This window comes from Pogona vitticeps, chromosome 2, assembly GCF_051106095.1.
Source record: "Pogona vitticeps strain Pit_001003342236 chromosome 2, PviZW2.1, whole genome shotgun sequence".
NCBI lineage: Eukaryota > Metazoa > Chordata > Lepidosauria > Squamata > Agamidae > Pogona > Pogona vitticeps.
In genome coordinates this window covers 235,752,413-235,777,624 of record NC_135784.1, presented here as the reverse complement: position 1 = coordinate 235,777,624, position 25,212 = coordinate 235,752,413, and the positions used below count along the sequence as shown (strand labels likewise).

The window sequence follows — 25,212 nt, the reverse complement described above, 5'->3', positions numbered from 1 at the left end:
AGTTACCCTGGACAAATTGACATAGGTTGGATTGCAATCCCTAAAACAAAGTGACCTTTTGTCCTAGCACTGTTTGCTCTTGCTCTGACACAAACATAGTCTTCAGTCTCCCCTCATCCCTGCTCTCCCAACTGAGGCAATACATGAAGTATGTGAGGTTCTACAAAAAAGTATTTATGTTTATTATTTATTATTATTGGTTTTCTAAAATAAAAATGGCAATATATGCCATTATGCATATACCATTATGGCTGAACTATTATAATTCTCCTTCTCCACATCGTCACCACCACACTTGCAAAGACGAACTTATTCTGTGACTTATTCCTTTTGTATTTTGGGGGATGAGAAATAAACGCCACATCCCAAAACCTGACCCGTTTTGAACAGCAGTTAACTACTTATCACCCAAACAGAAGGTAATTGTCGTGGCTGTTTTTTTTGACAAGTTCGATGGGTATTCATTGCTTGGAGCCCAAAGCAATCCAAATGCTTACAAGAAATGTGGGTTCCAGCTGAGCGTGAGCATTTAAGTACCTGCATTTCAAGATGGAATTGGTTTGCTCTCCCCCTGAGGAGTACCATAAAGTCCAGGTTTCTGCACTTATTACAGTACTGTGCGTTGTACTCCTAGACACCAGTATTTAAAAGAAACTGATGGTCAGGTTCCTTTCCTACAATTGTATCATCATCATTATATGCCATCAAGTCATTGCCGACTTATGGAGTCCCTGATAATTTTTTTCAGGTATATGAAATGTTCAAGGAGTCATTTACCATAATCACCCCCAGTGACTTTCCATGGCCAAATGGGACTTTGGAGCCATATCATTGGAGTCCTGGCCTACCACTCTATCCACTACACCGCATTGTCTCCCTTTCATGTAGGATTCAGGCAAAATGTTTTAGACACAACAGTGGGGCACAGCACATCTAAAGTGGGATGAAGGAAAGGGCTTTTGGCTTTAAATTTCTGTCAGGTATGTGCATTGTATGTTTTTCTTTGCTAAAGGATGCCTACTGTGGCTTCTGCACTGCAGAAGCGGTGTCCATGCAGGTATCAGTATTGCATTCAACCACAATCCTAAATGATCATTCACTGTTCCATGACAAGACTCACGGAACAGCCAATAATGTCAACTATTTCCCTAGCCTAAAGGAATAAATGAGTCATTGGCTTGTATTTACCACACTGATGGCATTTTGGATTAAAAAAGGAGAGCAGTAGAAGTAGCTACCAAACAGCAGCCATCAAAGTCATGTTCTAGTGCACTGGTTCTTAACCTTGGGTTACTCAGGAGTTTTGGACTGCAACTCCCAGAAGCCTTCACCACCAACTGTGCTGGCTGGGGTTTCTGGGAGTTGCAGTTCAAAAACATCCGAGTAACAAAGGTTAAGAACCTAGGTTCTAGTGCTACCAATGGTCAGCTGAGAGAAAGAGGGTTCTGACTCTCTTGACTGCTAGCATTCAGGCTGGCCTTTGCGATGCAAAGCTTCGCATCCCTTTTCTTGCTGGCAACATGGGCAAACCAGTGTGGAGAACTTTATTTTTCATTTAAAAATAGGAAAAAGAAAGCCAAATTGCACAAAAGAAATCTTTTAGATCAAGAAGCCAATTCCATTTAAATGAAAAAGTCGAGCCTGCAACAATTATAAGCAAAGAACAGGCAAAGAGTTCACCACACCTAAAATAAGAAAACTAGCTCATCTATTGTAATTACTTGGAGGACCTAAAAATAGAAAGGTTTCTGAGCTCATGTGGAGGGCTATTCTCACTGGTATAATAATGTGTTGAAAACTCCACACCCATGGCTTGCTTAGTCAGTAACACCTCCTCCAAAACAAAACCAAGACCAATATACAATTGGCTAAATGCATAGTGGAAGAGCAATTGCATAGGCCTTCTGCTCATTTGGGGCTCTGGTAGACTTCCTGTCACATGCCCATTCTTGCACTGGTTACAAGACTAGTCACACTAATTGTCATGCAACAGGAAGTCTGCTGGTGTGTGTTTGTGTGTGTGGTGCTTTCATAGTTTCCCTTTTGCTCCACATTTAAGCACACTTAAGCAGTAGGATATTGGGCAAAGGTTTTAGAAAGATAGATATTCATATAAAATCAAAGTGTTAATTTAGCCTAGTCAATCAAATATGTATACTTCATTGAGCATTTATAGATGCATGATTCTTTTTCAGTACTTTTGTCTCCAATTAGTGAAAACTAGCTCTAGTTTATTTTAGCCACCCCCAGCTTTTCTTGATTACTTATTCCACAACTGCTGTTGTTTTTTTCTTTACTTATGTGCTTCTTTCTCTGTCACAAGAGGCAATGTTGTTATACAGGCTTGAAAGAATTGTTGAGGGTGTTCTGTAACATTTATGGTCAAGTTGTGTTACCACAAACATAGCTGGACCGATTTCCATTTCTTCTGCCTCTTTGCCAACTGTAACATGCCCACCTACTGAATTAACAAGACTGATGGTTGGAGCAGTATTTTTATTGTTTCCCTTTCATATCTTTCTATTTTTTACTTTCTAATTTTGTTGGAATCAGTTGAAAGCTTCAACTGATCAATGGAATTAACTATACAGTTTACACATTCACATGTTGCCAAAGACAACCAGGAGACTACCAAGGCCCCTTCTGAACAGCAGTGTGAGAAATAAATAGTTTTGTATTTGGATTCTTTTGCTTCTTTTTGTAAGTGATGTATTCTTATCATATTCCTGCTCACCCTGTATTGCAATAAAACACTTCATGTGAGAGAAGTACAGTCTCTCTCTAAGGCCTTGCTCCTCTACTGTTGCTGTGGCCATCCGTGAGTATGAATGTGATACTAGACCAAGAAGAAATCCACTGAACAAATTCTCTGCAGACAGCAACAAGGCAATGAGCCTCATGAAACAGCTGGTCACATACAGGGGTTGCTCGTCAGATGTCAGTGTTGGACACATGGATGTTGAACATGGAGATAGCTGGACCATATGACATCAGAGACAATGGTGTAATCTCACCCGTTCTATGCATATTCCCAGCATTCTTCTCTACTGGCTATTCCAGTTAGGGCTGATGTGTGTTGCAATCCAAAAACATATCTCTCTGTGTGTGTCTGTGCTTTGCCAATCACCACTATTGGTCTGTACAGCTTTCTCTGAGAGAATAGTAGCCCTCTTCATGCACTATTGCCACAGTGGGCAGTTCTGCATAGAACAAGGAGTTGGACATTTCACCCACCCCAGTACAAACCATGCTGCTGAAGCAGAGAATTCCTTCTCTTTCCAGGCCACTGAGTGTTCTGCCTTCCCTTGCTCTGACTCCTTTAAGTCCTGAAGGATTAATACATGCAACTTACACAGAGGTCTTTTTTGCTGCTCTGTGACAGAACATGTGCTCACATAAAAAGCAAATACAGCATCTGTTATTTGTTTCATACAAATCAGACAGTGGATCAGCACACACCTCAGTAGATAGATCATTATGGTGTCAAAAGATCCAGGAAACATCTCTCCAGAGTGGGGCATAACCTGTGGGCACATGGGAAGGATGTGGCTGGGAGTATTCATTTGGTATGCAAGAGGGACTTTAAAATGTGTTTCAGCTTTATTAGTGGGCAAAATGCTGTCCTAAATACGCATCCATTTAAATCAGTATCTAGACTGGTGGTAAGTTTGGATATCTTCTATAGGTTTCTGTCTCTCTGGTTGTCATTACTAAAGAAGTGGGAAGTAGTCTTTCTTTATCACCACCACCAGTGAGTGATAGCTGGCACCATATGGTACTAAGTACAAATAGAAGATAATGGTTAGACATGAATATTTCATCAACTCATGAACATGAGTTCTGCCAGCTCACCCAATCTTTTTCTTTCTACTGGACGTTTGGTGAGCTTTCTTCTCTACAGTGAATGGGATTTTTAAACCATATAGCTCAGTCAGCAGCTCATACTAATCCTTTCTTGGCAAAAGAAAAGATTGTATAAATTGATCTCATGTACAGTACAGTGTTGTGCTACCTTTACTGAACCTTGTGTTAAGGGGCAAACATAATAAGATACGTGCAGAATTTATTATAGATATTAGAGAACCTATCTTTATTTTATCCTACCAGCATATAGTTATGTATTTTTAAACTATTATATATTTGTTCAGTCCCAGAAATCCTGGATTGAAGGTGTCTTCAGTAAAAGAGAATGTGCAAAAATTGTACCAAGTTCCAGAGATCCCCACAGGTATTTTTATTATTATTATCATTCAAAAATACCAGACACAATGAAAATTATGAAAACATTGGCTAGTATTATATAACAGATACAAGCTTTAACCCAAAAACCTAAGTATCTGTTAAATATCAACCCAGTATGTATGCTGTCCCTAATGTTGCCATTTTATTTTATCTCTGATGGTGTTATTTCTGAGATCTGTAACTGTTTACAATATTGTGTGATATTGTTCCCAAAGCCCCGATAACTACGGGGACAACTGAAGTGTTTCTTCCAGAGGCAAGATGGTTCAATTTTGTACTTTGTTAGTTTTTCCAATTCTTTATCTTCAACTCTGGTATCCCCTGGAATTGCAATGTCAATGATCCAGACTTTTCTTGCTTCTGTCATTGATGTGTTATGTTCAAGGTGTTTTATCAGTTTGGATTTGGAAATCCCACAGGATCTATTATTATTATTATTATTATTATTATTATTATTATTATTATTATTATTATTATTATTATTATTATTATTATTATTATTATTATTATTATTATTATTATTATTATTATTATTATTATTATTATTATTATTATTATTCAGAAACACCAGGAACAATCAATCAAAATTATAAAAAACATTGACTGGTGTTATATGACAGATACGAGTTTTAACCAAAAAACCCTAAGTATCCGTTAAATATCGGCACGGTATGTATGTCGATTTTTGCAGCTCTAATGGTGTGATCTCTGAGATCTGCAACTGCTTATAGTACTGTATGAAATTTCTTGATATTGTTCCTAAAGTGTAGTAGTAGTAGTAGTAGTAGTAGTAGTAGTAGTAGTAGTAGTAGTAGTAGTAGTAGTAGTAGTAGTAGTAGTAGTAGTAGTAGTAGTAGTAGTAGTAGTGCTAAAACCTTCCAATTTATTCTGCTAAACTGGCTTTTCTGGTTGCTGCGAAATGAAAGAAAACTTTACTCAACAAATCCCATCCTATTTTAATTTGGTACTCCTGCTGTTTTTCTTCTTCCCCTTAAAGAGGCACTTTTCACAGAGTACTGGTTTATACACAACACTGCAAACATTATGTTGCCAGTGTGTAGTGTGATAATTTTATTATTCCATAACAATCTTCCGGTTAAGTCCTGCATTAGTAATTGCTTAAATATTGAAGGAAGGAGGAGATATTCACCGCAGACGCATTGGCAGATTGTTTTGGTAGCTGTCATATATGGCATCTACAGATTAGAAATTTTCACACAGCAAGACAGGTATAAAGCCAAGGTGAAAAGAGAGTAGGGAGGGAAAAAAAGATAGTTTAGCATTTGTAGCCAGTCAAGCAACCTAGACAAATCTTAAAAACTTAGATTGGCTGACATGGAACACATAATGGCTGAAATCCTGTTCAAGATGAGGTAATGTAAATTTATGCCTATGGAAATGTGCTGGGCATTACAACAGGCACCCATCATTTGGCAATTTGATGGTTTGCATGTTTCATGATGTCCCTGTTGGGCAACGCACCTGTGGAAGTATTTTGCTGATATTATGCCTGCCTGGTGGATATATTTTTCTCTCTCTACTGCTTCTGTAGCATTGTATTATTGCATGAGTAGCTGCAGAACAGGGTTTCAGCCACTTGACCCTAATCCCAGTCTTACTGAAAACAGTGTAACAAAGCCAATATAAATAATAAGATTGTAAAGTTTCAGCTAAAATAGTATTAGGATTTATAGTACTTGATTTTTTATGAACTTCGTAAGAGACAATACATGTGATCTAATCTAGTAAAGATCTTTCTTTATTCGTATCAGAGCACTGTGCAATTGAAAATTATGGACGTACTGTATAGGAAAAATAGGTAAAAGTTAAAACAAATTGAAACATTATTGTCATTTGTGGTCCTGAGGAACTGTGGGGTCATTTTGCTCATCAGCAAATTTGCAGTGCAATCCTTCTGGAAGTAAAGGTTTGGATGGCTGTGTGCCATTGCCCAAGTGTACTCATAATGCTTTCTACTCTTCATGGAGGCTCCTTCTATGTCCCCCATCTAGTAAGGATAAAGCAATCTTAATTAACATAAGGAGAACATTTAAGAAGTAGAAGGCAGGTATGGTGGTCTAAATCCAGTTGCTAGTCCCAGCTAGAGTAGACCCACTGAGTCAATTACTGAATGTTAAGACAGTTCTATAGGTCTACTTCAGTTTACTTTAGCTTGGACTAGAAATTGTACTTAGGATGGTATCCTTTCTTCCATTTCTTTTTGTCTTGTATTATTATATTTTCACAAATAATTCTTTCAGTACAGTCACTAATTATTCAGTCTGGATTTCAGGTGAAGTAAATGTGGAATGGAACGTGTAACTCTCTTTTATGATACTAGTACAATGAAATACTCAAATACATTGTCTGCCCTCTCAAAGTGTGGAAAGGAGATTTAAAAAATGAAATGCTGTGACATAACAACATAAAGTACTGTTAATAATTTGGATCCAGATGCTGTGGGGTTGCAAGGAAAATCTACTCGTCAAAGTAGACTGCATCCTTGTATGTAACAGAGCTTGAAGATTTTTTGTTTACTCTCAGAATCCCTGTGAAGTCATGCTGGCTGGGGATTCTGAGAGTTGAAGCCTGAAACATCTGGATGGCCAGAAGTTAAGGATCACTGATGTAGTGCATTTGATAAGCAGCTTCCTTATGTAAAGCTTTTAATGTATGTATTGCTATTTTCAAATGATGCTTTCTTCTAGGTGTCCTGCAGGATGTCAAGTATGCCAGAACTTAATCCGGTAAGACATAGTACTACTGTGCTAGAGACTGTATTTTCTGAAGTAAAGAACTGGCATGGAATATTCTTAAAGGCTGCCATTCTTGTAGAACAATTGAATGAATCTGACAATCTTACTAGAAGGACCCTTGTGGGCAATATTTTATTGATTGATTGATTGATTGATTGATTGATTGATTGATTGATTGATTGATTGATTGATTGATTGATTGATTGATTGATTGATTCATTGATTCATTGATTCATTGATTTCTATCCCGCTCATCTAGACCAAAGGTCTACTCAATAAACAATATGCTACATTCTGGATATCACCACCACACCTAACTGAGGCCAATGAGTGGGTACAGAAAGAAGGAGACTCAGTGAAAGCATTTACACAGCTCTCAATGAGCGAAGACTTTATTTTAGAGGTTTGGCAACTGTGAAAGGTGTTGGGACAGCCCCACTCCCTTTTAGTGCCCTAGATGCCTGTGGACCGTACCCATCTTTTCTTTTTCTTTTTTACCAAACCAGAGGTAGCTTTGGGGATAAAATGGGGTGGGTAGGGAAGGAAGCAATACATAAGAGAATTATTGTTCCTGAAGTTGTCTGGGGCTGCAATTCACTGTTGGGGGGCACTGGTGGGAGATAGTGCTCAAGGTTGCATAATTCTCATCCCAAGCATAAACAACAGGATAATAGACTTTACTGGGACTTGGGTTGGAAGCTACACCTTGGACAAATTATTCTCTCTTAGGGAATAGCTAAATGTGAGTCATGAGATCTATGATCTAAGACAAATAGCTAGATGGGGAAGCTATCTAACCAGGGAAACAAGCATGGGTTGACTCCTCCCCACTAGTGGTCAAATATGCCTGCAATTGCTATTAATATTTTAAAAACAAGCATAAGCAAAATATCTAGTTCTTTATAGACATGCATCACATTTAGTTAGGTCTTCTGTCCATACTTCCTAATAGAACAGATGTAAAAGCTATTCTGTTAGGAACCTTTCAGATCCTGCTGTCCTGAAAATATCTATTCAAAACATTCTCATGACTGGTCTCTGTTTTCTTTGAATTTCTTATGAGAAGTATCTTTAGGGTGCCTAGATTATTATGTATATTTTAGTCTGCCTTTGTTTGCAATTGTAACAAGATCTCTCTGGCATCAGTAAGGTGCTTATTGAGATCTGTAGATTATTCCAGATTTCTGTAAAACTTGAGAAGTACAGTATGTAATAGTATTATAGTACAATCAATGTAAGCTGGTCATTATTTACATTAAGTAGCTCAGGAGTACAGCATTTCCCGTTCCATTGCTGCTATTACATTTTTTAAATTGCCTTTTGTTTAAGATGTTGCTGTGGAAGGCTAATTGGTGACCATCCTGGGATAGATTACAGTTGGCCCATCTTTCAATCTGCAAGGAATAAAGAGAATGAAGAATGGTCAGTCCAAAAGGACACAAAGATAAGCCCAACTGATGCCTTTGGTACCATCAGTTTCCAAGATGGTGATCACACTTACCATGCCAAGGTTTGCACACATGATAAATTTTGTTTTTAACCATTATTGGATAACTTACTTAGTTCTCTAAGGTTATGACTATAAAACTGCAGGAAATGAATTATTGGTATTAAGGCCATTTGAGTCAGGTGGTTATTTTTTAAGGCAGCAGTTTTCTATTTGCTTTCTCATAATATAATTAGTATAACATTAAGAGGAGTGTTGTAAAAATTACAAGTCCATTTCCTCTGGCAGGCCTGGTTTGAGCTAAACCTGAGAGAGGGAGAGAGAAGCGTGCACACACACACAACAGCAAAGATGCTGTTGAATGACCTGCAGATCAGGAGGCAGGTGGGGTACAGCTACCCAGATCGATCTGTCTCCCTGATAACAGTGCTGTCCTCAGGGTGCTTATACAGTGATCTAGTCACATAGCAGTCATTAACGATGATAAATCATTGTCAATCAAATGGTTACAGAAGGTTTGTTTGTTTTAACTAGTACAAACACCTCATTAACTATCTTTGGCATACATAAGGTTTTGCCCAAACATCTATTACTTGTTGATCAAAGCAAAGTACAAACACACAAAGCAGTTTTCTGGGTACACTGCATCTGTTCCTAGTCATGGTGCCCTCTGTACTTGGCTGTCTGCTTTTCTTATCTTGGAATGTCAGTTGCACCTCATTCTTCTAGAGGGTTTTTGTTTGGAGATTCCCTCCCTTGCATGGTCTCTGTAAACTGCTATATTCTTGGTTATAGGTTGGTGATTATCTCAGGAGGAAGGAATGTTTGCTAAGGGTCACTGGCATCAGCAGAAAAGACTGCATTGAAGGGCTGGGCCTAGAATAGATGTGGAAACTAATGCCAATAGTGTTATATGAAGGCTTATACAAATGATATCAAAGAATACAAATATTTTTCCAAAAGAGCATGGATGCATAAAACAGACTGAGCACCAAGCAAATGCCTTCTGAACATTTCATATCTTCTTAAGCTCAGTACTGTGGTTATGCTTCAGAACATATACAATATATTGTTCATCTTTTTCACTTAATTTTTTTAAAAGTTTAAGGTAGCAGGCTTGCTCAGCTGTGAAACATGAGGCAGATTGATCCGTCTGGCAAACATAAAATCAGGATTTTGAGGAAACATGCAAGGCAGAGTTCCCTAGCTTGGTGTCGTCCACGTATGTTGGACTACAACTTCCATTCTCCCAAGATAGCACATTCAAAGAACACTGAGAATTGTAGTCGGGCTCATCTGGAGTACTGATTGGAGAAGTCTGATATAGGACATGACAAAAATTATTGAAGTCAGTGATCACATCTTTTTATTTCACCATAATGAATGGGTTTCAATTCCTCCTTGTTTCTTGGAGCCAAGAAAACTAGTGGAAACTTCACCGAATGCATGTCTGAATAGTGTGATGAACATGACTTTGAAAACAGGACAGTTTTAGACAGCTGAAGATTTTAATGCAACTGATGAAGTGCTACTGAAGCTTGCAGCAAACACAAGAAGTTAGAACTAAGACACTATAATTTTTTTTAAAAAAGAAAAGCATTCTTTTTTTTCTGGCTCTATGTGTATGTACTCTAAAAGTAGCAGCTATACATATATATTCCACTCCTTCTCTCCTGGCAGTATATTAGAACTTCTTATGATACCAAGCTGGATCAGCTGCTGCAGCTCATGGTGAAGGAATGGCAGATGGAATTGCCAAAACTGGTCATTTCTGTCCATGGTGGCATCCAAAACTTCAAACTTCCATATAAACTTAAGCAGCTTTTCAGCAAAGGCTTGGTCAAAGCTGCTGAGACTACTGGAGCATGGATACTAACAGAAGGCATAAACACTGGTATTGTTATTTCTTTTATAAAATGCAGTACGGTACTGGAGCACAGAATTACAGGAAGCTACACTATATTGGCTGAAATACTGCTATGCTGCCATGCAAAATGTGAAACCTTTAGAAGCAAATTGTCCCAAGTTAAGGAATCTCCATAAACATGATGGGTTGCATGCTGAGTCACATGACTCAGTATACAACAGATAATGTCTATGAAGATTTTCCTGGGAGCAACCAGAGGAAACGCTCTCTCCTGAGTTCTCATTAAATGTGAAAGTAGTGGGACTGGAAAATAGGCAATCCCCTGCTGATCTTAATGCTATGGGGTCGTCTACAAGGAAATAACCTTCTTTCAAAGAGCCTGGGCCAAAAGGGCTTTAAAGTGTATATTAAGTGAAAATGTTCTTTTGAGGGGAAAAAAGGGGGAGGGGAATATGGAAACACAGCCAATATCCTGGCTTTGACAAACAAACTAAAATCTGGCAAAACTGGCCCGGAGATCAAATATACAAATGTGTACAGCCTCATTTCAATATAGCATAAACCATTCATTCAACATAAAGTCTGTTGAAAACTATTAATTATCCCAAGAACTAAATATTGTACTTTGTTTGAAATAGAAGTGTTGCCATGAGGGTAAAAATGATTATGTGCAGAAACTGATAAATAATTGCACTTTATAATTTTGCAAATATTCCACAGATGCAACACTTTTCATGTTGTGTTGTGATGATGTCACCACAAACACTAAAAAATCATGACTGTTATTATTTGCCTAGGAGTGTCCAAGCATGTGGGAGATGCATTGAAGGTCCATGCTTCTCAGTATTTAAGGAAGATTTGCACTGTTGGAATTCCTCCTTGGGGCATGATTGAGAACCAAAGAGACCTCATTGGAAAAGATGTAAGTTGATTAAAGGGGTTAATTCAATTAGCATACAAATAGCTAGAGAATATTATTAGAGACAAGTAGAGATTATTGTATACATTAATTTTCCCTTCTTAGTAGTTTTAGAAGAGATAGTTGTGTTAGGTTGTGCAAGCACATCAATCAAAACCAAAAGAAAAATAACAAAATAAAGAAGACAAAGACATTGTTGCAATTTAAAGTCTAATTGCTATATTTTAATGTGAGCTTTTGTAGATAAGTCCACTTCTACAGACCATCTGACGAAGTGGACTGGTCTACAAAAGTTCACATTAAAATATATTAGTTAGTCTTTAAAGTGACACAATGTGTTTTTTTCTTAATTTTTTAAAATCTTTCTTTTGGTTTTCCCCTCTTGATATTGCTGATAAATTGCACAAGTCATTCAACCCATTGATAGATGAGATGAGCAGTTACTAATACACTGTGTAAAGTGTTGCTCCGAGAAATTATACTAGGTGTATGAATAGGCCAAATTTTAATAATCCTAGTGTGGTGACAGAAATTTGTTCTTTTAAGTTTTAAAAATGGTATATATGTAGTTTTTATGGTTTTGAATCATTTTGTCTAAACAGGCAATTACGATGCATATTAAAGGCAGGTGAAAATAAACTAAAGATTGTTTAATTTGCATAAGTAATTCAGACTTTCATTCTTGATCACTCATTTTTAGTAGCCAAACATATCTGCATACAAAACTAAATTCCATTTAAATCTTTATGAGCTTTATTGTGGAATTTGGAATGGTGAAAATATTCAGCAAGAAGCAGTTAGAACTCTTAAGTATTATTAACTTCAAATTTTATTTATACACTAAAAGTTATGTTCATATTGTTTTAATCTTAGCAACATAATTATATCTACAATTTTTAATTTTTCTTTTACAATGTAATGATGATGATAACCTAACTTTAGCTTATAAACAAGTCTAAAATAATATACTAGTCTGCTAACATGGAAACACAATCTTCTGGGTTTTTGTGTGTTAGAAAAATGCTGATCTGTTTATGCAAAAATGCAAATTCTTCAATTATATTCAGCCATTCTCAATGGAGGCTATTATAGGCCCCTGGGAGGCTCTGGCACATTTGAAGGAGGATACATATTGGAAACAATTCTTCACACACCACCTTACAAGATTCATTATGTGACTTATACAATGCTGCATCAGACTATATTTCTTTCATACTGCGCTTATGGCCATGGCTTAAAAAAGTTGAGAATGACTGAGTAGATGATGCATGGAATTCTTTCCCTTTTTGCTGGTCCACTTGGTTTCCATGTCATCTTTGGAGGCAGGAGAGCCTTACTTTAGCCACTAGGATAGTACTGCAGTTGCCTAGTATATCTGCCCATCTTATACCCTCATGCTTGGTTGCTTACATATACCATGTGGTTGCACGGGGGCAGAAACAGATATTACACATAACGAAGAACAGGATCCTTCCAGGCTGAGGGTGTGCGTATGTTGCAACAGGAGCTTCATTCACCTCACGGAGTTTGCAAATTAACTTGCTTTGTTTTGTGATTGGTCTTCAGGACTTAAACATGGAATCCCTCTACAGTCTTATTTCTGAAATATGAAACTTTGCCTAAATCACATCTCTTCAATATTAGCATGCTTTCATGTCTTAGAGGTTACTATTAAATCTGTTTCTGTTCTAAGAAAAGTGAGCGAAGTGTAACATACGAGGTTGTAGTAACCCATTTTCAAAGGAAGATTAGAACGGAAGTAACAGCATTCTATGTGCGGAGGTTATGAAGTCTGCATTATTACTCATGCAAAATCTAAAAGGCTGATTTTTGTCTGAACTAATATTGACTGAAATCCTGTTGCTTAGCATAGCAGGTTGAAACTAGAGTAGGCTCAGTCAAGCAATACAATTTATACAGTAGTTGATTTCCCAAATCCCCAGTGGTTCATTGAGTCTACTTTAGCTGCAACTTGCTACAGGACTTCAGCTTTTGACACTTTTGACAAAAAGAACAAGAAGGTACTGGCCTCCCACTCTATTTACAGAAGCCAACTAGACCAGCTCTGGATAGTCTTCAGCACTCCCCTTCAGTACAATGTCCTTCAAATGCACAGAACAGGCTGTGTGGCACCCATCTTCCACCTCCAAAACATTGCTGCCACTTCCCAGCTGAGGCAGCCACTTTGTACCACTCAATTTGGCCTGCCCTGGTTTTAAAGACCATCTCTATGACAATGCCATTATAATATTTTGGAGAAAATGTTTCTTTACTTTGGTTCTTCCTCAGGTAGTCTGCCGGTATCAAATATTGAGCAATCCTCTCAGCAAGCTAAGCACCCTCAACAACATGCATTCCCATTTCATACTGGCGGATGATGGCACAGTGGGAAAGTATGGCAATGAGATGAAACTCAGGCGAAATCTGGAGAAATACCTGTCACTTCAGAAAATACACACCCGTAAGTAATCTTTAGTCTGTGTTCATTCTTGAAAAAGCTATTTCACAGCTGTTTCTCCAAGTTGTCTAGGGCAGGGGTGAGGAATATGTGGTTCTCCATGAGATAGTAGACTGCAGCACCCATAACTCTAGCTAATGGTGAGGAAGGATGGCAGTTGTGGACCAACAACATCTGGGGTGGGTATGTGTTCTCTATGGTTGGTCAAGGGGGATAGAAAAATATCCATATGACATTATTTCACGCAGGCGGCTGAGGCTTACTTTACATCTGTTTTGCAGAGCTCTAGTGTAGTTCTTGTTCATTAAATGATCCCCTTCATACTCACTGTGGATGGGATTAGTTCACCGTGGCATTGCCTTACAGTGTTTCTGTGCTTCAAGGAGCACTGAACAGAAGTTGGTACAACAGAACGACACAGATACAATAAAGAGCTCAGTTTGAAAGCCGTTATTTGTTTTGGAGTCCCAACTGTGTTCCTTTTCCACCTCCATGGCTGCTGGTGGCAACGTTTTGGTAACTGCTCATAAATTGTCACAAACGTTTCCTGGAAGAGTTTGTGTGTATTTAATTTTGCTTTGTTTTGCAAAATTTTGCAAGAACATGGCATTCTTGCTCACAGTTCTCTGTAAACATTACCTGTGCCCCTTTGTGACTTATTTGTTTTTTTGCACTCATTTGAAATAAATCTGTTAGGTAGATAGCTACACACACACAACACACAACACACAACACACACACACACACACACACACACACACACACACACACACACACACACACACACACACACACACACACACACAAAGTGCCTTAATTCACCTGTACTAGAGGGGTTTAGCCCAAGATTTCTTGCATAGACTTGATATAATCTTATCAGATTACTTGATTTTTTAAACTTATTTTCAATGAACAATTTATTACTGTTCTTATGAACAAGTGCATATGAAAAGTACCACCTCAGAAAAAGCATTCCTCCTTCTCACATGTGAGAATGCCTGTTTTAATAAGATGCCTGCTGTGGTGCACTTATTCGCCACCTGCTAACTGAAGAAAGTACACTGTTTTGTTTCAGAGCTGTTGTTTCAATTTATATACTAGTTCTTCCAAATTCAATTATTTTTTTAATTGGCTAAAATTCTTCTTACTAATAAACTAATATTTCTTAAAATGGGTAAGAGATTTGCCTTTTCCCCCCCTCCTTATCTCTCCTCTCATGATGGGGATTACAGTAGAGTATTATATGTATTCTGGAACTCGGCCTTATACTACAGGTTACAGTTTTTGTGTGGTTTTCAAACAGGAATGGGACAAGGAGTGCCCGTAGTTGGGCTGCTGGTGGAAGGTGGTCCAAATGAGATCCTGACAGTATGGGAATACGTGAGGGAAAAACCTTCTGTCCCTGTTGTGGTGTATGAGGGAACTGGGAGAGCAGCTGACCTTCTTGCCTTTACCCATAAGCATACAGCTGATTTAATGTGAGTACTTTGAAATTATAGCATTAAAAAAATTTATAGCTTTACAATGTATTATAAAAGATGCCTTCAAGTATTATTTTCACAGTAGACCAAAGGAAATGGTGGTGTAACTGGGAAATCCTGTGTTCATTTCAAATCTAGTTTTTCTTTAAATGGTGTATGACTGTGTCTTCAAGTGTTGAGCACACGCTGCCTCCTTGTGAGCCTTAGGGTGCAACGATGCAGGGATTTGTCCCACTGTTCAATCTGCTTTTGGGATGGGTTGGCTTGCTTCTTTTACTGATGACCACATGACATAAGTGCTGTTGCAAACCAGCCCATCCCCAACACATGCCTACCCACACTTTTTGGCTCCCTCTCAGAGGCTACTTTGTGTGTGTGTGTGTGTGTGTGTGTGTGTGTGTGTGTGTGTGTGTGTGTGTGTGTGTGTGTGTGTGTGTGTGTGTGTGTGTGTGTGTGTGTGTAGGAAAACCAAAGCAGATAGCTTAAGCAGACAGCTCAAACTACTTAACTATGCTTAACTGAAAGCTTCCTTCATTTCTCTATGGAGGGGGAGAGAGAGGAAGTAAAGGTTATGTGATCCTATTTAGCTCACTCCAATTGGTCATCTAGTCACACCCTTATTCAGACATTCAGGTTAGATTTAACTTGAACCTGTGGGAAAGGGTGCAGAGTAGCCTCATTGTCATCACTGACTCTTCATGTGAATATTCTGAAGAGAAGGGTCTCTGCTCCACATAGAGGCTCTCCATGTGACCTGATGCCCTGAGAAAAACAGGGGATTTGATGTTATGGAAAAGCTCCTCACACAGAAGATGCTGAGCTTTTCAGATTATTGGTTTCTACATGAAGGGAATGATGGTGCAGGGAATGATGAGGGAATGGATAGGGTAGCCTGCCCCTTTTCTTAAGACATTTACTTTAACTTTTTCCTGGAGAACTGAATACTGCTACAGTATGAACATTTTGACTTCTCTCTTATGGAGAAAGAGGAAAGTAGCACAATGAAGCAGCCTCTTTCTGAGCCTGCAACTGGCATTTTCTGCTACTGCCTTCACTTTTTTATACATCCTGTTATTTCATCTGTAATGCATTCCTTCAGAGTCCTCTTGAGGTCATCCTACAAAGGATGGTGCTAGAAATATGTGTCACCACTGCTTTCCTTCCTTCTGCCCTCACATATTCATTTTAGATGAATAGCTGAAGTGGTGCAGCTATGAAAACCGTAATGCCAAATCAGTGCTCAAATTTTGATCCTGGATAGTGTGGCAGTCCCTTAGGCTGCTATTCTTGAAACCCAGAAATGTCAGGATCCCATTTCAACAATATTCTGTTGCTTGCCTAGCTTTGCCCCCTTTGCCATCTAGGTTTGATTAAGTTGTCTTCTCATTTGGAGTACAGTCCTAACTTGGCACATTGAATTACGGCCTGGTGAGCTAACGCTAGGTTACCTGAAACTTGGATGAATTCAGATCTCCACTCAGACTGGGAATGCTGAAAATTATTAGGGCTCCTCTAACCTTGGCCTAACCTTGTGCCAGCGCAGTGTCTCTGCCCAAAACTAGAGGATGACTCAGTCCCTCCTTTGCTCTGACCTTTCTTTGCTGCCTTTTGGCTCTTCTGCTGGCAGATTTTAGCCCACAGAGCTATTCTGCTGTGAGGTCACTTGACTGGTTAATCTTTGAGATCAGAAGGGGCTTTAGCCAGCAGAAAGACCTTTCTGCAAGTGGGTGTTTCTTCCCGCAGAAGAGGCTTCTAACTGTTCCTAACCCTCTACAACCAGTGCATTTTTGAGTTAGGATTCCAATGCTCACATTATGTTTCCAATAGCATTTATAAGCCGTTATTCCATCCATATTTGTACAGTAGAAATTAGTAGCTGCCATTCCGTGGTTCAAATCCACAGCTGTTTGGCCAACCATTCGCCCATGACTTGTCTTTTGAGAATCTTCTGGACTCAGCAAAATTCCTACCTGCTTACATCTTCAGATATAAGAGTTCAGAGGGGAAAGGAAGCTGCAAGGCACACAAGCAGCCTGCGGTGACTGCACATCCAGACCTATCTATCTTGTTCCCAGTCTACCAATGAAAAACAGCTTGTTGGACTTAGATCTTCTATGAACTACACATATCAGCAGTAGCTTCTAGCAAATAGATTGGCTCTCATCCAATCTGGTTGCTCATTTCTACTGTAAAGTGTTAATTCAATGTTATATGGGTGAAATGTGCTAACCAGCAAGATATCTGTAAAGTTATTAGCTTAAATGAGGTAAATTTAATAATCCAAGATTGTCTCTCCTCCTCCTCCTCCTCCCCCTCTAGTAGCAGCAGCAGTAGCAGCGGTAGTAATAGTAGTACTAACAAGCTCTTCCTTTGATTCTTAGTCATAATTCTATGGTAGGATGCTTTTCAAAGGTTTGGGTGGGGATGCTTTGCATTATGCATTACTCATTTTTTGAGACAGTATTTACTGAACTGAGGCAAATTACAATAAATATTTCATCATGTAATATTATCTTTTTCTACATATGTTTATCTCACAGGAATCTGAGCCCTCAGATTAGAGAAGAGATATTAATGATGATTCAGAATACTTTCAGTTTCGGCCAGAAACAGTGCCATCACCTGTTTAAAATTTTAATGGAATGTATGGAGCACAGGGATTCTGTAAGTGTGGTTGATTCTTGGACTCGGTTTTGTTACTCTCAGTGGCTACAGTTCCATTGTAACAATTACATTCTTACCTGTATTCAGATGTTGCTACATTACAATTATGATCTTGCAAATCATGATCACAGGACAAAGTTCATACATCATTATCTTTACAGTCTCTAGAAGTGTACAACATAATTAAGGGTAACATGAGGACATTTTGTGGCAAGAACGTACAGCAGAAACCATAACCATAACTAGCAATCTTGGTGCCTGGAGCAAACAGCATTGTGCCTTCCCCTTTCTGCTGTGAAGCATGGATGTGAATCCACTTGAAAATGTGGGAGGTGAATGTGGCTCCAGAGACACAGGAAGGTTATTCTTTCAGAAAAGGGAAAGTAAGTCTGGAGGTGTTGCTGTTTATTTTTGCCGACATTCATCAGTAGCTCCACCTCTCAGTTACAGTGCTTTCTAAACTTTGGTGCACTGGATGAAGCCCTATGAACTAGGTTCACCCTAGTTGCAGTTCTAACTACAGTTGTAGCAAAAATTAGAACCAGTAATTCAGTCCTACTCTCTTTTTTATGTATATTTTAATATACAGGGACATTCTCTCTATAAGAAATTTTTATTTTCCCCAGTTATTTAAAAGATTTGATTTAAAAACTTGTCATGTGAATTACTGACCAGTTGTATACATTATTGACAAGTACATTAAACTTCAACAATATGGATGCTACCAGGAGGAAAGACTCAAGGGCAGATGGAAGGAGATGGGTGGACTGTAGAAAAGTCGAAACAAGTAACTTCTTTCAAGATGACACTGTCCCTAGAGAGAGCACTGTCTCTTCTCCAGTGTCCAAATCATTCTTCAGATGCTGGAGCAGACAAGCAATTCATGCTTTTAGTTGAGATAGAGCCTTCTTCAAACCTTATGTTAGGAAGAAACTTTGTATCGGGCTGAGGATAAAAAAAAAAACCTTCCCTTTTCTTGTTATTGGTAAAGTTGACTGTCAGAATCTTACTTTGATCCCCAGAAAAGATCTCAGACTTTCTGGGTCAGATACATTCACCTGTCTATGGTTACTGAAGAAAATTCTTTCCCATGTTTCCAATCACTGTATTACTGACACTGAAGTTGGAAGCACATGTCCTGCCATATGCCGTTGTTAGACTATAGCTCTCCTCAGCTCTAGACAGAATTGCAAATGGTGATGAATGACAGACATTGCAGCCCCAAAACTATCAGGAGGGTTATAGCTTCCCAGTCCTGATGTATGGTTCAACTATTCTCCCATGCACACGCACTCCAATGGTGTGCAATGCTAGAACACCAACATCAGTTGCCCACAAGGAATGGAACACTCATGTTACTATGTGTGACAAACCCAGACCTACTGGAGGATGCCACACTTTCACTAAGCTGCCACCAACCATTCCCTGTAAGGAGTCACACAGACCAGGAATGGATTTTTAACAAACAAAGGAATAAGGTTTATTTAAACAACACACAGGGAAAATAAAATGATCAAGTGAATAAGATACAGTAACGTGGCTTAGTCTCAATCATACATACACCAGTTTGGTTCACACAGAACACCTTTAAATAAAGCACAGACCCTGAACCTATCAGTTCCGGCTACCCATAAAGACACCTGAACCTATCAGGTTGGTACTGACTGACACACAGTAGTACCCTGTCTGACACACAGACTCCCACACCAGCTTCTTCTTCTCAGCTTCTCTCCCAGCTTCTCTTCCTTCAGCTCTCCAAACTCCTCCACACCAGCTCCACATATATATACAGTACAGCCCCTCCTCCTGATGTCCCGCCTTCCACTCCCCATAGGATGGAACTTTCCCTCCAAACCCATGACAGACAGGTAACATCAGTGCTGTATGTAACACCTCCCCTCTTTATAAGTTGTTTTGTAGGGGGAAAGCTAAAGTGCTTTTCTCCAAAAAACAACCTGGATCCAAAACATACAAAAACAGTTATACAATAACATACAATACCATACTTACTCTAGGATAAACATATCAATTAGGCATTTAAACATTTACCATTTACAATACATCAAGTTACCTTTATTCATACAAACCAGGCATGTTTAATAAGCAAGTACATTTAACCTTTGGTCACCAAAATATATACATAGTCCATGTTCCTTCGCCGTCTTCATTCTTCGGGTCTTCTTGACAAGGCGTCAGCAACACAGTTCACTGACCCTCTGACCACCTTCACTTCAAAGTCATAGTCTTGCAGGTTTAAAGCCCACCTCATAAATTTACTATTGTGGGTTTTCATTGTCTTTAACCATTGCAGTGGTGAATGGTCAGTGCACAGAATAAAATGTCTTCCCCAGATGTAAGGCTTGGCCTTCTGGATCGCGTAGACTATGGCCAGGCACTCCTTTTCCACTGTTGCCAAATGTCTCTCACCTTTCTGGAGTTTCCTACTCAGGTAGGACACTGGATGCTGGTCACCATTTTCATCCTCCTGGCAAAGAACTGCTCCTACCCCGCTGTTAGACGCATCGGTGTAGATGATGAACTCCCGGTCGAAGTCTGGCGCACGCAGCACTGGATAGTTGATGAGGGCCTCCTTCAACCTCTGGAACGCCTCCTCACAGTCGCTGGTCCACGGGATGCGGTCATCAGTCTTCTTCCGCGTCAGATCGGTCAGCGGAGTCGCTATCTCGCTAAACCTCGGGATGAACTTTCTGTAGTAGCCCACCAACCCAAGAAATGATTTGACCTTTTTCTTGGTGTTGGGTCTGGGCCAATCATGAACTGCTTCTATCTTGGCCTCTAGGGGTTTTATCACTCCTCCCCCTACTATGTGACCCAAGTATTTTATTTCTGGGCTACCCAGCTGACACTTGCTCACCTTTACTGTTAGCCCTGCTGCACTTAACCTCTGCAGTTTGTTCTGTTTGCAGGGCCTAGGCCAAAGCACTCCCTCCCCTGGGTTAAAGTGCCTCTCCCTGGCTTCCTGGTCATCCCAAGCTTTCTTTCTGACCTTTTGAGCTTGCAGGGTCTCTGCTGCTAGCTCTAGGTTTCTCTTTAGGTCATTCCTTAAAGAGTCTATATATGTCACAACATCTTGTGGGTCATCCTGGGTGATCTGTTCCCAATTTTGTTTGATTAAATCGAGTGGCCCTTTCACCCTTCTCCCAAACAAAAGTTCAAACGGACTGAACCCGGTACTGGCTTGTGGCACTGATCGATAAGCAAACAAAAGGGATTGCAGCTTCTGGTCCCAATTGTTTGGATTCTCTGCCAAGTAAGCCCTAATCATGCGCATTAGAGTCCCATTGAACTTCTCAGTTAACCCATTACTTTCAGGGTGATAGGCAGTGGTTTCCTTGTGTTTAATTCCACAGATTTGCCATAACCGTTTCATGAGCTTCGATGTAAACGATGCGCCCAAATCTGTGATTATTTCTGAGGCAAATCCCATCCTGGACATATACCCCACCAAGGCATCTGCCACTGTGTTAGTTTCAATGTTAGTCAAGGGTATGGCTTCAGGGTACCTCGTGGCATGGTCCACAATGGTGAGAATGAACCTGTTCCCCCTCTTTGTGGCCTTGGGCAAAGGTCCCACAATATCCACCCCTATACATTTGAACGGAGTGTCAATCACAGGCAAAGGGCACAACTTTGCTTTGGTCCTGTCACGGTTATTCCCCTGCCTCTGACACACATCACATTGTTTACAGAACTCTTTGATCTGCTTTCCTATTTCAGGCCAGTAAAAATTCTGTGTGATTCTCTGTTGTGTTTTGTTCACCCCTAAGTGCGCAGCAAACATGTCAGAGTGCCCCCTTTGTAAGATCATGGGGCGATACTTTTCAGGTACCACTAGCTGACTTCTGATCCCATCTCCCCCTTTTGAGATATTCCTCAGGGTCTCTCTATATAAAATTCCCTTTTTCTCTCGAAATCTCACTGAGGTTTCAGGTGTTAGCTGGGCGTCTGTCACCTGTTCAAAACACTTTTGGAGAGTGGCGTCTGCCTTTTGCTCTTGGCCAAATCGGCTCTCTGTGGTTAAGGTTTCCACCACAGCTTCGGAACTCCCCCCACCTGCTTCCGTCTCGGGCTCGACAGTACCCCCCTGAACTGTCCCCGTGGTGGCTTGTGAGCGTGTAATCACTAGCACCCGTTTCACATGTTCAGCCAGGTCATTTCCCACGAGCACGGCTGCTGGCAGAGTTGATGAAATCGCTAGCAGCCAAACTCCCCTCCAGCCTTGAAAGTTCACAGGTACCTCAGCTACTGGCAGCGAGATCACCTGTCCCTCAATCCCTGCCACCTTTAGGCTCTCATTCGGGATTATATACTCCCTAGGAATAATATCTGGATGGCACAGGGTCACCTGGGAACAAGTATCCCTTAACCCCCTATACTGATGGTCAAGTATTCCTACGTCCACCCCTGCGGTTTCAAACAACTGTGAATCTGTTCTCACTAGTAAGCAGCGCTTGACCTCCACAAGAGGACCATTTTCCTCAGCCTGATCAGCAGATGTAACTGTTCCAGATTGAGTAGCCATGGTAACAGGCTCCCTCAGTGACAAGGAGCTTTGCTCTTTCTGGACACAGAACACAGCTTTTGGCTTGGTTCCACTCAAATCATGAGGCACATTTCCTTTTAGCTGCTTTAATTTCTCACACTCTGAGATTAGATGGCCCTTTCCTTGACAGAAATAACATTTTCTGCTGTATTTCGAGTCTTTCTCATCTGGTTTTGGTTTTCCCTCCAAAATCTGAGGTCTTTGTGGTTTCATGTCTGAGGGCTTCCCTTCACCATGGGCCCCTCCCCCTTGCTGGTTTCTCTCTGGTCCCTGAGAGTACTTGCTGTAGGTTTCTTTAGGTTTACCTATCGATTTCCCCTCACCTAAGGGCTTTCTTATTTGGGAAATAAAATCTGCGATCTCGGCCACTTCTGCCACAGATTTCGGTTTCCTTTCCCTCACCTGGAACTTCAGTTCCCCCTGCAGGACTGAATAAAACTGTTCCAGCGCTATCAGGTCTTTGAGCTGCTGGTAGGTCTCTGTCCCCTCCTGAGATAGCCATTTCTCTAGCAGCCTCACCAGTTGGGCCCCCACTTGGGTAAAAGTCTGCTCTGGTTTCTTTGTGAGTGACCTGAATCTTTGCCTCAGCTGTTCCGCATTTATCCCATGTCTGGCAAACACCAGTTTTTTAAACTCTGCGAAATCTTTTAGCAGTTCCTCTGGCATCTCTGCATAGACTTCTGCCAGGCTGCCACTGATTAAAGATCGCATAATGGTCATCTTCTCAGTTTCCCTTACTGAGAAGTCCACAAACGCTCTTTCCACTAGGGAAAAGAACACCTCAGGGCAATCTCCCTTGTGGTATACAGGGAATTTCTTCAGGTCAGTTTTAGACAATTGGCCCCCCTCAGAATCTCTATTGTTATTATTGTTCTGGTTCATCATTTCCAATTTTCTTAACTCAAACGCCATCCTTTCTTTTTCCAGAGCAATTTTCTCTCTCTCTAATCTTTCTTCTTTTTCCATTCTCTCTCTCTCTAATTCAAATTGTCTGTGTTTCTCTCTTTCCCTTTGCTCCATTTCCCTCACCCTCAGTTCATGCTGTTGGGCTATGAGCATTTTTTTGAGTTCTGGGTTCTGTTCTCCCGTGCTCTCATCCTGCACTGAGCCAAATTCATCCTCAGAACCTTGGTCTACCTGGGGTTCCCTCGCTTCACCCATTTCTGCCATTTGGCTTCGAGTCAAGGGCATAATCCCCTCCCAGAACAGGCTGCTTTCAAAAGTCAAGCCTCAAAATAAAGCGACCACTTTTTTTTTCTCTTTTGCCTCAGAACCAGCCTTCTATAGATTGCTGCTGTTCCTTCAGCACTAACTTGCAACTGTTGCCAGCCAGGAGTCCACCCCCCTCTGCTAGGCCTCTCAGCAGACAGGCTAGATCACTGCTACTTCACTCAGCTTTGCCTCAGCCTTTTTCCCGCCAAAACAGGTTGCCTCAGAGCTCCCTAATCTAGTCCCACCAATCTGAGGTTACACGTTCTTCCACTAGCCTACCTCCCCGTGAGGTAAGCCTAGAAGATTACCTACGCGCTCTCAGATTGTCCCTGACTAGACCCCCCCTTGCTCTGGGCACACTTGCCAAGGCTTTGCTGGACCACTGGACAACTGGACCAGTCGTATCCCACACGCTGGACACCAATCAATGTGACAAACCCAGACCTACTGGAGGATGCCACACTTTCACTAAGCTGCCACCAACCATTCCCTGTAAGGAGTCACACAGACCAGGAATGGATTTTTAACAAACAAAGGAATAAGGTTTATTTAAACAACACACAGGGAAAATAAAATGATCAAGTGAATAAGATACAGTAACGTGGCTTAGTCTCAATCATACATACACCAGTTTGGTTCACACAGAACACCTTTAAATAAAGCACAGACCCTGAACCTATCAGTTCCGGCTACCCATAAAGACACCTGAACCTATCAGGTTGGTACTGACTGACACACAGTAGTACCCTGTCTGACACACAGACTCCCACACCAGCTTCTTCTTCTCAGCTTCTCTCCCAGCTTCTCTTCCTTCAGCTCTCCAAACTCCTCCACACCAGCTCCACATATATATACAGTACAGCCCCTCCTCCTGATGTCCCGCCTTCCACTCCCCATAGGATGGAACTTTCCCTCCAAACCCATGACAGACAGGTAACATCAGTGCTGTATGTAACACTATGAACAACTGCCTACAGGGGAAAGTAATTCAGCTATTCTCCTTTTCATGTGAATTACCTTCAGAAAAGGTAAGTGGGACACACTTTTCTGTTTAGCCTCCATATCACAGATGTTTATCTACTGGAGAACAAAGTAATTTATTCTTGTCTTTCAAAATATAAAAGTAATGTAATATTTCCACCTTTATTTGCCAGACCACAATTTTCAGGTTTCAACAATATTTTGGAATGTTATCCACTCTTTCATTTGCTGCCGGTCTTTCCATACAGCACGTGGCATTTCCAAATTGCCTGCTGGTTTGTTCTTTTCCTTCCCTCAATAGCATGCTTTGTTGTTTTGTCAGATAACCATATTTGATGCTGAATCAGATGAACATCAGGACATTGATCAGGCAATACTGACTGCACTCTTAAAAGGTACTAGTAAGTCATCCTGCCTGCCTCTTCTTCTAAAGACCTACCCACTCATAAAAGGAAACTTAGGTTTAAAAGCTAACGTAATTTTTGCTACTTTATAGGGACCAGCATGTCCCCTCCAGATCAGCTAAATCTAGCATTGGCTTGGAACAGACTGGACATTGCTAAGAAGCATATATTGGTATATGGGCAGCACTGGAAGGTAATTTCAACATTTATTTTCTTT

The 25,212-nt window shown here is 40.3% G+C and overlaps 1 protein-coding gene across 1 annotated transcript in view; it reads left to right on the top strand.

The window, feature by feature from the left end:
- The window catches only part of TRPM6 (transient receptor potential cation channel subfamily M member 6), a 120,013-nt gene that overhangs the window by 15,088 nt on the left and 79,713 nt on the right, over window positions 1–25,212 (top strand). Inside the window, exons 2-11 of the mRNA XM_072992227.2 lie at window positions 4,149–4,228; window positions 6,951–6,989; window positions 8,328–8,508; window positions 10,126–10,339; window positions 11,110–11,234; window positions 13,521–13,692; window positions 14,993–15,167; window positions 17,711–17,834; window positions 24,914–24,986; window positions 25,088–25,188. Coding sequence (XP_072848328.2) covers window positions 4,149–4,228; window positions 6,951–6,989; window positions 8,328–8,508; window positions 10,126–10,339; window positions 11,110–11,234; window positions 13,521–13,692; window positions 14,993–15,167; window positions 17,711–17,834; window positions 24,914–24,986; window positions 25,088–25,188 — 1,284 coding nt within the window. The remainder of the gene's footprint in view (window positions 1–4,148; window positions 4,229–6,950; window positions 6,990–8,327; window positions 8,509–10,125; window positions 10,340–11,109; window positions 11,235–13,520; window positions 13,693–14,992; window positions 15,168–17,710; window positions 17,835–24,913; window positions 24,987–25,087; window positions 25,189–25,212) is intronic.